The sequence below is a fragment of the Pholcus phalangioides genome, unplaced genomic scaffold, assembly GCF_987345545.1.
Source record: "Pholcus phalangioides strain wild (caught in Gottingen) unplaced genomic scaffold, Ppha-v1.0 ptg000017l_1, whole genome shotgun sequence".
Lineage (NCBI taxonomy): Eukaryota > Metazoa > Arthropoda > Arachnida > Araneae > Pholcidae > Pholcus > Pholcus phalangioides.
Window position 1 is genome coordinate 60517083 of NW_028301610.1, and position 12183 is coordinate 60529265.

Consider the following 12183-nt stretch of genomic DNA (forward strand, 5'->3'; position numbering starts at 1 on the left):
CTTTTACCAGAAATACAGATGTACACTTTCATAGAAGATGCCATGAGAGGTGGGATGTGTTTTAATAACCATCGCCATGTAAAAGCTAATAACCCAGAAATATATGGTTTTGACCCGAGTAAGAAACAGAGATACATACTTTCTCTAGACGTAAATAATCTCTATGGTTACTGTCAAACTCAATGTTTACCAATAGGTAATTTCCGTTGGTTGAGTGATGAAGAAATTAACAAATTCAATATTTTAAATGTACCTGATAATAGTGAAACTGGATATATTTTACAAGTAGATTTGAAATATAGTAGAAAATTACATGATAAACACAATTCGTTCCCCCTAGCTCCTGAACATCTAGTTATTAACGAGGAAATGTTATCACCTTACCAAAAAGACTTACTGGCTAATCTAAATATAAAATACAATTCCAACGTAAAAAAATTAATAAACACTTTATATGATAAGCATCTATATACCTGTCATTATAGACTACTAAAATTTTATCTCAAAATGGGGCTTCAACTGATAAAAATACATAAAATACTGAGTTTTCGTCAGGAACCTTTTTTAGAACCCTATGTGCTTTTTAATAATTCACAAAGAAAATCAGCAACAAATGATTTTGATCGATTATTCTATAAACTAATGAATAATGCATTCTTTGGCAAAACTTGCCAAAACGTACGAAATAAAACGGACATTAAATGTGCTCTAACTAAAAGTCAAACCCAAAAACATTTAGCGAACCCAACTATGGAATATTTTGAAATTCTCAACGAAAACTTAGTTTTATTTAAAAATAGAAAAAAAAAAGTTGTTTTAAATAAACCAATTTTCATAGGTTTCACTATACTAGAATTAGCTAAAGAAAAAATGTTTGATCTTTATTATAATTTTCAATCATATTTCGGGGAGAACAAATGCACGCTTATTTACACAGACACTGATAACCTAGTCTTAAATATCCAAGCGTCGAATGTTTACGAAAAATTAAAAAAAGATTTCAGTCATGTTCTCGATTTCAGTAATTATTCTTCTGATAGCCGTTTCTACAATATCGATAATAAAAACAGATTAGGGTATCTAAAAGATGAAACATGTGGGGAGCCTATTAAAGAATTTTGCTCATTGAAGCCAAAACTTTATGCTTACACATTTGGGATGTCTTCTAAACTAGCCGGGAAAGGAATTAAAAAAAGTGTTCTCAACACTTATGATTTAACTACGTATAAAGAAGTTTTATACGATGAAAAACTATTAAAACATACACAACACTTTATTAAATCCAAGAAGCATATTTTATACACACTGAAAGAAAATAAGATAACATTAAACCCATTTACTGATAAATCTTACTTTTTTAATAACTTAGAAAATTTTGCATTTGGACACATAAAAATAAAAAAATGAATTTTATTCTGTTTAGCGTGCTGATAACACTTCAAGCTAGTTTTTAGAGGAGGGTTTTTCTAGCTTCATAGCGTGTTATGAAGTGAACCCCTCCTAAATCTTAAATTAATGACAACAAAATTTAAAAAAAACTTAAAATTTTAGGTATATTTTACCTTGTTTTCAAAAACCTGGTTGGTTAGGGTGCGGCTATTCGGGGAGGTTGGAGGCCGCAAAAAAAAAATATATATATATATAAATAGACAAAACACGAAAACCTAACGAAAATCAATTCAATGTGATTTTCACTGGATTGCTCAGCTACATATTATAAACATACTTGATAACTTGGAAAAAAGATGCTTAAACATTTAGGCAGTCCTTTAAACCAGTTAGGAAAGGAATTTAAAAAAATTATTCTCAAAACTTATGATTTAAACACATATAAAAAAGTTTTATACAATGAATAATTATTTAAACGTACACAGCACTTTATTAAAACCAAGAAGCATATTTTATACACACTGAAAGAAAATAAGATAACATTAAACCCATTTACTGATAAATCTTACTTTTTTTTAATATCTTAGAAAATTTTGCATTTGGACACATAAAAATAAAAAAATGAATTTTATTCTGTTTAGCGTGCTGATAACACTTCAAGCTAGTTTTTAGAGGAGGGTTTTTCTAGCTTCATAGCGTGTTATTAAGTGAACCCCTCCTAAATCTTAAATTAATGACAACAAAATTTAAAAAAAAACTTAAAATTTTAGGTATATTTTACCTTGTTTTCAAAAACTTGGTTGGTTAGGGTGCGGCTATTCGGGGAGGTTGGAGGCCGCAAAAAATATATATATATATATAAATAGACAAAACACGAAAACCTAACGAAAATCAATTCAATGTGATTTTCACTGGATTGCTCAGCTACATATTATAAACATACTTGATAACTTGGAAAAAAGATGCTTAAACATTTAGGCGGTCCTTTAAACCAGTTAGGAAAGGAATTTAAAAAAATTATTCTCAAAACTTATGATTTAAACACATATAAAAAAGTTTTATACAATGAATAATTATTTAAACGTACACAGCACTTTATTAAAACCAAGAAACATATTTTATACACACTGAAAGAAAATAAGATAACATTAAACCCCATTTACTGATAAATCTTACTTTTTTAATAACTTAGAAAATTTTGCATTTGGACACATAAAAATAAAAAAATGAATTTTATTCTGTTTAGCGTGCTGATAACACTTCAAGCTAGTTTTTAGAGGAGGGTTTTTCTAGCTTCATAGCGTGTTATCAAGTGAACCCCTCCTAAATCTTAAATTAATGACAACAAAATTTTAAAAAAAACTTAAAATTTTAGGTATATTTTACCTTGTTTTCAAAAACCTGGTTGGTTAGGGTGCGGCTATTCGGGGAGGTTGGAGGCCGCAAAAAAAAACAAAAAAAAAACCAGATTTAAAAACGTAAGATCTAAAAACATGACAAAATTTGTTGAAATGAATTAATCGGCGTTTTTAAATCTAACAAAGCATTTAATTTTTCGGACAGTTTAGATTGAGCAATTAGATTAAATAAAAATAATTTTTATGTAATCAACAGTTTGTGTTTTATAGCAACTTTTTCAGAACCTGGTATTTTTATTAGAAAAGCTAAAGAATAAATAAGGAAGATAAAATTATCACTTTTCATGTTAGTGCGCGCATAAAAAAGACATTGAATATTTTTATGCTCGTACTAGCATACATAGTGATAAAAATAAAATCACCTGAAAAAAGAAAACAGTGGATAATAGAAACAATGAACAGTAAGTTTTTTTTGTCTTTATACAATTTTTAGTCTTTAGAAATATTAAAATATTATTATCTAACAAATTTCATTATCTAATAATTTATAAAAAGGCAAACCTACTCGTTTACATATATAAAAAAATCAATGTTTTCTATCTTTAAAACTTGTAAAGTTGTGTTTAGTTGTGGTTTTCGTGTTTTATTTGAAGCCAGAACGGGACAATTTTTGTGAGGGTGCAGCCAGAACGGGACAATTTTTGTGAGGGTGCAGCCAGAACGGGACAATTTTTGGTGCGGTGCAGCCAGAACGACCCAAAACACCACTACTCAGACAAGGCAATTAAAAAAACTGGGACCAGGCATTTTCCAAGAAATGAAGATATTATTATAGTATTTTCCATTCGCTAATTTGAAATTTTTTTTTTTAAATATAAACACTGAAAACGTTTGAAACATCGGTTTTTTAAAAAAAAAAAAAGCAATGCAAAACATTTTTAACATTTCACTTTTATTTTTGAATATTTTTTTTTAATTTAACAGGTTACAACAATACAATCATAAGCACGTCACATACAAATGCAGAGTCACCTATATGAGAAAAGTTCTATACAGATTACCACCGTTATATATATAATCAAACGGACAGAAGAAATAATAATAATAATTTCCAATTCAAATATTTCTAATTATTCCCATCAAAACTGAAAAAAAAATATACTGTATAACATTAATATAATAATTAATAAGTGCCATGATTAAAACAATAACGGGGGTAAAAAAAAAAATCATTATATCCATCGCTAATAATGTCTCCATAAGAAATAAACGGAATCAATCACAGCACCATCATAGATAAAATAATAATGAGCATTATTTTAATTAAAATCATTAATTATTTAAAATTATATTGCAGCAGCAGTAAGTGGCAATAATCATCAATATCTAATCACTATTGTAAAAATCGAGAAAAAATGTAAAAACGACCGTTTTTTTTTTTTTGTTCCTTGGTAAATTTGCAAAAAACCAATAAAAAATAACACGCCGTAACACATGATTATTTTTATAAATTATTACAACAACATTGAAAAAATGTGCAGCTCCAAAATAAGAACAGAAAAAGCGAGCGAGAAGATACAGTATTGTATATTATATATGCAGTATTGTCTATTCTTTTTAAATTTCAACATTATTTCAAATAATGTCCATACCGACATGACCACAATGAATTCTCGGGGTAAAGGGGAAGTAAAATTACACCGAATGAAATATAATGTGTATTATATTACATATAAAGAACTGGCCAACAGTCTCAATTCTCAAAACTCAACAGCAAACAATTGTCATCTATAATAATAATTAATAATAATAATTAACGGAGCATCATCATCATTCAAGAGTTCGTTTTTCATCTGATTGGACTGGACAATCAATTATTTTTATCATGATCAAATAGAGATAAGAGATAAAATACATTATCCATTATACACACACACGTGGCATCGACATGTAGAGTAGAGATAATAATTATCATTACACATTATTTATCATTATTATTACAACGGCACATCTATAAAGAGAAGGGTTATATATAATTATGGCCATTTAGAAACACAAAATAATAATTCGAATGTTTCAATCAAGCACAAAAAAATTTTTTTTGGGAGATTCATGTTTAATTTTATAGTTATAATAATTATTTTCGGCAACATGTAAGTATTTTTTTGTTCTATAGTTTTGCATTTCCCATGAAATTCCAGAGACATAATTTTTATGGGAATTTTTTGGGAAGAGGGTTAAAAATTTTTGCGGTAGATGAGGTGGGAAAAATCTTAAAAATTATAGTTTAATTATTTTTTTTTCCTGTTGGAAACAATGAATTTTTTTCCTCTAAAAAATTTTTTTTCCCTAAATTTTTGTATTTTTCATTTTTTAAAAAGGGACTTGTTTGTGTGATATAAGCTCCGAGGAAAAAAATGGCTACTTGCCGATTTATTTTCATTTTTTTTTTTTTAGCAATAGCCCCATTTTTGAGGAGAAAAGGGTTTTTTGTTGTTATTGTCGTATAATTGTTTGTTTCTTGTAAGTTGAAATTGTTTAACTAGCGTGGATATCCATGATGTGCCCACCGGAACCGTCGTACGGAGATCCTTGCGGTGGCAATCCGGGATGTCCCATGGGGCCGTGCGCCATCATCATAGCGTGGGGATGTCCCGGAAGAAGCATTGCTTGCGAGTGAACGGGTGAACGCAGCTGAGACATCTGAGAATATCCGCCCATTCCTCCCATGTGGCCCATGCCCATGGCTCCGTCACTGCATGAAAGATTCTGCATACCTGATTGGACAACAAACAAAACATTTTTAGAAATTTCAGAAATCACTAAACATTATGGCGAAAATTCTAAAACAGGAATCCGACTGCGTTGAAAACGTCATTTCGGAAGAAAATATTTTATATTTATTTTTAATCATAAATAAATAAATAATATTTTCTGTTATATTTTATAAAAGCTCTGTTTATTGTTATTCCAAAACAGGCCTTGTTTTGTTGATATGATGCTTAGAACCAAAGTTACGTTCATTTAAGTGTTACCTTTTTGCACACAATTAATCTGCGAATAAAAACTTTGAGGTATTCGCTACGTTCGGAAGCACTTTTCTGTAAAATGGTTCTGGAATGAACTTTAATAACATTTTTTTGATAGAAAGTGTCTCAAAATAGTGAAAACAACATTAAATTTTGGACTACCCATGCCATTTTTTATGAAAAAGTCATTTTTATGTCAAATTTTAAGCCAAATTCGTCTAATATTCGAAACACGATTGGAAAAAATTCTACGAATGGAATATATGTTTTGTTATTTTCACAATATATGAGATAGTAGTAATGGTGAATCTGAATATACAGATAGTAATGGTGTAGAGGTTATGAACTAAAACTTGAATAATTGTATGGTACGCTCATATTTGTTAATGTACGTGCGAATTTTTTGAAATTTCATCCTACATATCGTCCATAAAACATTATAATTAGACAAATATATGTCATAGACCTTAGATTTTAGTTCGTGAATTCAATAATATATAACAAAATATTACATTAAAATTTCGTAATGATACGATGAATAGATATTTAGAAATCATGTTTCAAACTCAAGTAAAATGTCAGAAAAAAATGGCATTCTTCGTATAAAACACGTTTAAAGCTTTTATTCACCGATTTCTTGTATGTAAAAACGTAACATTAAAGTGGACCTAACTTCGGTTCTAAACTTCATATAAACAAAACAAGGTCTCTTTTTGGAATAATAAGAAAATAAAAAATAGGGCTTGGAAAAAAAAATAAAAAAAATCGATATTTTCTTCCAAAATGATGTTTCCAACGTAGTTGGATACCTTAAACGAGTTTTACGAAGAATGATATTTTCGACCCATGTTACTTGAGTTTGAAACGTGATTTCTAAAAATCTCTATTCATCATACATCATTACGAAATTTTAATATAATATTTTGCTATGTATTGCTGTGGTTATGAACCAAAATCTAAAGTCTATCACATATACAGTCAACGCTCGTTATCGCGACCATTCCATTACAACGAGTGGTTGGTCCCAGATGTTTTGATTTGAAATGCATTTCAGGGGTCCCCCGGCTAGAAATACCTGCTCTATCCAATTTACATACTAACTGTCGAGAATTTGATCAGATCTCACAATTCATGAGGCCATTTTTATAATTGAGGCTATCGGGCCGTGCCCGAGTGGGCCCATCTGGCACTGAACATGGAAAATATGTGAGATTAATATTGATATTTATATTCATAATCACCATAATATAAATCTGTAAATTTTGGAAATTACCTTCATCCCCGATTTTAGTAAGGGTTACGAATTAAAGTAGGCTTCGTTCAAAAGTAGGGCCTTTTCAAATAAAACAAGCCAAGAAGAGCAAAATTTCGAAATCTTTCGTATAAGTGGATATAATATGACCCTAGTTATATATGATAAATACGGAATAACGACAAAAAATGTGTCCTTATATCCGAGATCGTTGCGTTTTCATTGACATTATAAGCAAGATATACTAACATTATTCTGTATGGAGTAATTCGAACCGCCAATTATTGATATAACCGAGTTCAACTGTGGGTCACAAAGTCGACGCTCGTTGTAACGACAACCCAATCGTTCCACCGAAAACGGACGTTATATTGGGAGGTAGTACTATTGAATGTATCAAAAATAGCTTCTTAAGAGAACTCGTATTTGAACGGAAAAAATATGTGTTATTCATTTTGTGTGATAATGTAAGCAGTGAGCGCTCGCGCACACACACACACACGCACACAGTGATAAAGCATCAGGTTAGAAAATTAATAAGAAAATTATAATATACATGCAGGAACCTATGTAATGAATTTTCTAATATCAAATGTTAAGCACAGATTTTGTGCAATTTTTTAGTCTCTAAAAAAATTTGATCAGGCATTCACATGTATTCGTGAAAATAATGTTTTTACGTCGTCGGTAATATTTTGGTAGGTATTACAGCATATAATGCTCTACTCATTTATAAAAGAATGTAAAAGCAGATATTGATTAAATTTCTATAAAAAATTAGCACATCATTTTTTTATGTTCTTATTTAGTACCCCTTCTATATATACTTTAATTGAATTTCAATTGATATCATAAATGTTCAATGAATTTCATTCTTATATTTATTATAAATCATTTTATACAGCACTAGCATTTTATTTAATTACTATTAGTTTTTAGCCTAAAAATAATAGAAATCTTGATTGATCCCATCTTGGATATTTATGGGTTGAAAAATGGTACTGTATAACACTTGAACGACTCTGTGGAAATTTGAAATTGCCATCGTTATAGTCAGAAAATACCGAGAATTTAACGTACTGTATTTATTTTCTCATCATTTAAGAATCTACAATAAAACTCAGTTAAAATGACATCGAAGGCTCCGGAAAATTTCGTCATTATAACCAAGGGTGACGTTTTCAGGACCTTTTTGACAAAAAATGCAACCAGTTGCGATCAAATACCGTGCTTAAAGTTGAGATTTCATTATGATTTGGGTGACCATACTTGATCAAGAAAAAGTATGGGAAATTGAGATTATAAATACACGGGACATTGCCGATTCTTGCCAAAAATGTTGCCAATTGCAGGTGAAATCACCGAATATTGCTTATAAACAACCATTGTCGAGAAATATAGCAATACAACCAATCTGCAGTGATTTCAAATGTATTTCACAGGAGGGGGGGGGGAATTGAACATTGCAAATGTGTGAGATTAATATTTATACGTTCGTTTTTGCATTCTTCATAAATTATACTAATTGGCTTCATCCCCCAATTCTGGTAAAAATTAAGATTTAAAGTGAGCGTCGTTGAGAAAATATGACATTTTTGTAAAAGTCAGGAAAGGCAAAATTACGATAATGTTCCCGAGGATCTTATCAATGAAGATGAAGTCGGGGCATCTCAAACATGCAATAAATCCTTTCAACATTAGGCATCCGTAGAACAGTAGGCAAAAATATAAGCCTCAATCATATAAGCTCCAATTCAAGAAATATCTTGGGAAAACGCCATAAAAACTGAGTTCATCGACGTTACAAGCAAAGTTTCCTTAACATTATTCTCTATGGGAATCATCCCCTACAGCCAATTAATGACGTTATACTATAGCCAAGGTGTCGTTACAACCGACTTTGACTGTATTTTGAAAGCATTTATAAATGATTGTTTCAGTTTTTTCCGTAACAGTTTCTTGAAGAAAACGCTTAAAAAATGAAAATCTCATAATGAATTTGTCAGGAACACGGCCAGTATATTGTAATAAAAACCTATAAAGATATTTCACCTGGTGGGCGGATGTGCATCTGCTGGCTTCCATCCATCATGTATCCCATACCTGCGCCATCGGGTCCGTACGCAGCTGTAGCTCCACCTAAAACGAAAATACACATCAATTTTAGAGAAAATATTGTGCCTAAATTGCTATATTACAGCGTTTCTCAACCTATGAGCCGTGATGAGTTACAAGAGGTCATAGTACAAGCGGTCCGCAGGCACAGATTGGTTATCTAATTCTAATTGAATTAATAATTATACAATTGCTGTAATTTGCAGTTAATCCCGCTTATAACGTTGCCACGTAGAACATTTTTCCGCTTAGTACGACTTACTTTCCTGGTCCTAAACAGGTTACACGCCAGTAGAACTCTGCAGATTTCCACAGAACAAAAACCAGTTTTGTGGTGTGGCTACCGAAATTTCGACCATTTAAATCACCGGGGCTGAACTAGCAACGCCTCAAAACCGGTTTTTGCATTGCGGAATTCTTTTGAGTTCTGCTGGACTGAAGTAGAGAGGATTCGGCTTTACTAATCAAGATTTTTTACTAACAAGAGTTTTACTCATCAAGATTTCCCGTTGAAAGTGTTTTCTCGCTTATAGCGTATTTTCATGACGGTTTTTTTTAAACGTTATAAACGCGATCAATTGTATATTACTGTAAATAGTGTCCTTATGGGTACAAATAAAAAAATTAGACGTACATACTTCGGACAACTATAATCATGAAAATATGGGAAATCCTAGATATACGGGGTATCGGTAACTGTGGCCAAAAAACATAATTTTGAACAAGTTTGCTAGTTATTGCTAAAATCGCTAAAAAGTATAGAATAAAGGGCTGCTAAAATCACAGTTAACAAAAATATTTTCACGAAAAAAAACTCATCAGGGCTGGGTGACCATACTTCATTGAGAGAGATGCAAAAATTGGGATCTTATGAGGCATAATACGGGACACATCACCAGTTGGGACCAAAAACGTTTCCATGGTAGGCGAAATAACCAACCACATTGATAATAAACTTATCAAAAAAAATAACCAATGAATTGGAAATAACGAACTACTGGAAATCACAGCGAATTGAACCAAAACATCACAGCTAATCAATACGAGAATGTCCTATAAAATACGGGATATATACAGTAGAACTTGGTTAATTGGATTTTGGATAATTCGAACTCTTCTACGGACTCCCCTTGAGTTTTCTATCTAATTTAATATTAAAATTTCATATCTAATTCGAATTTTTTTCAAATATTTGATAATTCGAGGTTGGAGAAAAAAAATCTATATTTTTATATGAGTAGATTTAGTTTGGAAAAATTCTGTCAGACTTTGCTTTTCTCAACCAAGTTGTTAAACAAAAAATCTTCAAAGACAAATAAAAAGTTTGAAAATTCTGTTTTTCTTACTTTTTTTTTGATAATTTAATGCCCATTTTATCATTGTTCAGTTGGAAGTGCATAAAGAATGTGTATCACTGGATACTAACGATACTATGATCAATTAATCAATGGATCAAAGTGTACCATTCAAAATCTGAATCATTTTATCGTCTTCAGCAATTGGAAAGTATCGGAAAGTGTGTGTGAGTATATATATAGAAATTTTAATAATTTTTGTACATTAATGAATGTATATTTGCTTGATAACATAAGTGTGATAAGCAAAATTTGGGAAACAGTTCTGTAACTGATGATAAAATTTTTATAATGTGATAACTATTATCTCTCATGTAAATGTTAATGATTAAGTTGCAATTTGTAGTCATTTTAAGGATCCAGGATAGGATAATTTGAAATTCGGATAATTCGAACTTTTTCCAGTGACTTTAAACTTCCAATTAACCAAGTTCGACTATATTCATACCACTCTCATACTGTAAATTAGTGGTCCGTGGAATTGTCTCAGACATTTTACAGGTCCTTGGGTGCAGAAAGGTTGAGAAACGCTGCTATATACGTCCTGTAAGTGCTAATCCGACCTTTATCTCATCAACCATTTGTCGTAGAGGTATGGTTTTAATTTTAAAAAAAAGTGCTCAAAATGTACTCAGAAATCATTCTGTACCAGTTTCGAGAAACAAAATATAGCGTGTCATAAAATAAAAAAAATACATTTTTATACGGTCTTCCTGTCCCCCTACCTTCCAATTAGAAATTTTTTGCCCTACCTCTCTCCTGAGGCGAACGAAAAATTTCCACGATTTAAGTGCAAAATTCGCCGAGATATTTTAATTTAAAAAAGGGAAGGAAAATTGGGGAAAAAGAGCATAAACGAGGGAAAGAAGAGTTGTCCGTTACTTTTTGCTGTTCTTTTTAAAATTTTCTCAGATTTTTGAATTTATAGAACCACACATGGTGACAAAATTGCAACCCTCAAAAAGTTTAATGTTACTGAAAGCACAACGGAGAGGATCGTTTTCTTTTGTTTTGGAATCGAATACGAGAAAGATCTCTCCAGTACGAGTTTTTCCAGGAGTTTGTCCGTATAGTCAACGAAGGTGAAGGTTGGGACTAATTCTTAGGTAAACAGCGTTGGGTGTGGAAGTGCACTGAAATGATGGCGGCAAAATAAAAAGAGAAGTGTGCCGTGCTTGAGGGGAGAAAATGAAGGAAATCTTAGGACTTACCGCTTTTAGGATTGATAAAACATCAATCATTCTCCTGTCAATTCCAAAAAAAGGAGTGGGCTCACAATGTGGCTGAGCACGCGCGGAAACGGGAAATAGGAACTCTATGGGTACCAGAGGTAGAGCAAAAAAAAAAAAAAATGCATTCTTCAACTTGGGTGAAGGGGTTGTTCATGAATTGCGGCCAGTGTTTTGGGTTATTAAATGCAATATATTCCATTTTTTATTCACAGATGTATGTAAAAACGCAGCACTAAAGAGTGGAAGTAACTTTGGTTCTAAGTGTTATATAAACAAAACAAAGTTTGTTTTGGAATCACAAAAAATGGGGATTCCATAAATGAAAATTGATACTTTCTTCCAAAATGACGTTTTCAACGTGGTCGTATACCTTAAACCCAAGTACCAGTAAAATATCTGGAAACAATTCGACGGACAACTAAATAAATGTAGGCGTTTGTTTGTGGGTCGAAT

The 12183-nt window shown here is 31.3% G+C and overlaps 1 protein-coding gene across 3 annotated transcripts in view; it reads right to left on the reverse strand.

The window, feature by feature from the left end:
- Positions 1-3680: 3680 nt before the first annotated feature.
- The window catches only part of LOC149074200 (homeobox protein Meis1-like), a 264678-nt gene continuing 256175 nt past the window's right edge, over positions 3681-12183 (reverse strand). For all 3 annotated transcript variants that reach the window (XM_089246885.1, XM_089246883.1, XM_089246884.1), the window contains exons 11-12: positions 9081-9167; positions 3681-5524 (exon numbers count right to left, since the gene is read on the reverse strand). In XM_089246885.1, coding sequence (XP_089103011.1) covers positions 5286-5524; positions 9081-9167 — 326 coding nt within the window. In that variant the 3' untranslated portion in view covers positions 3681-5285. The remainder of the gene's footprint in view (positions 5525-9080; positions 9168-12183) is intronic.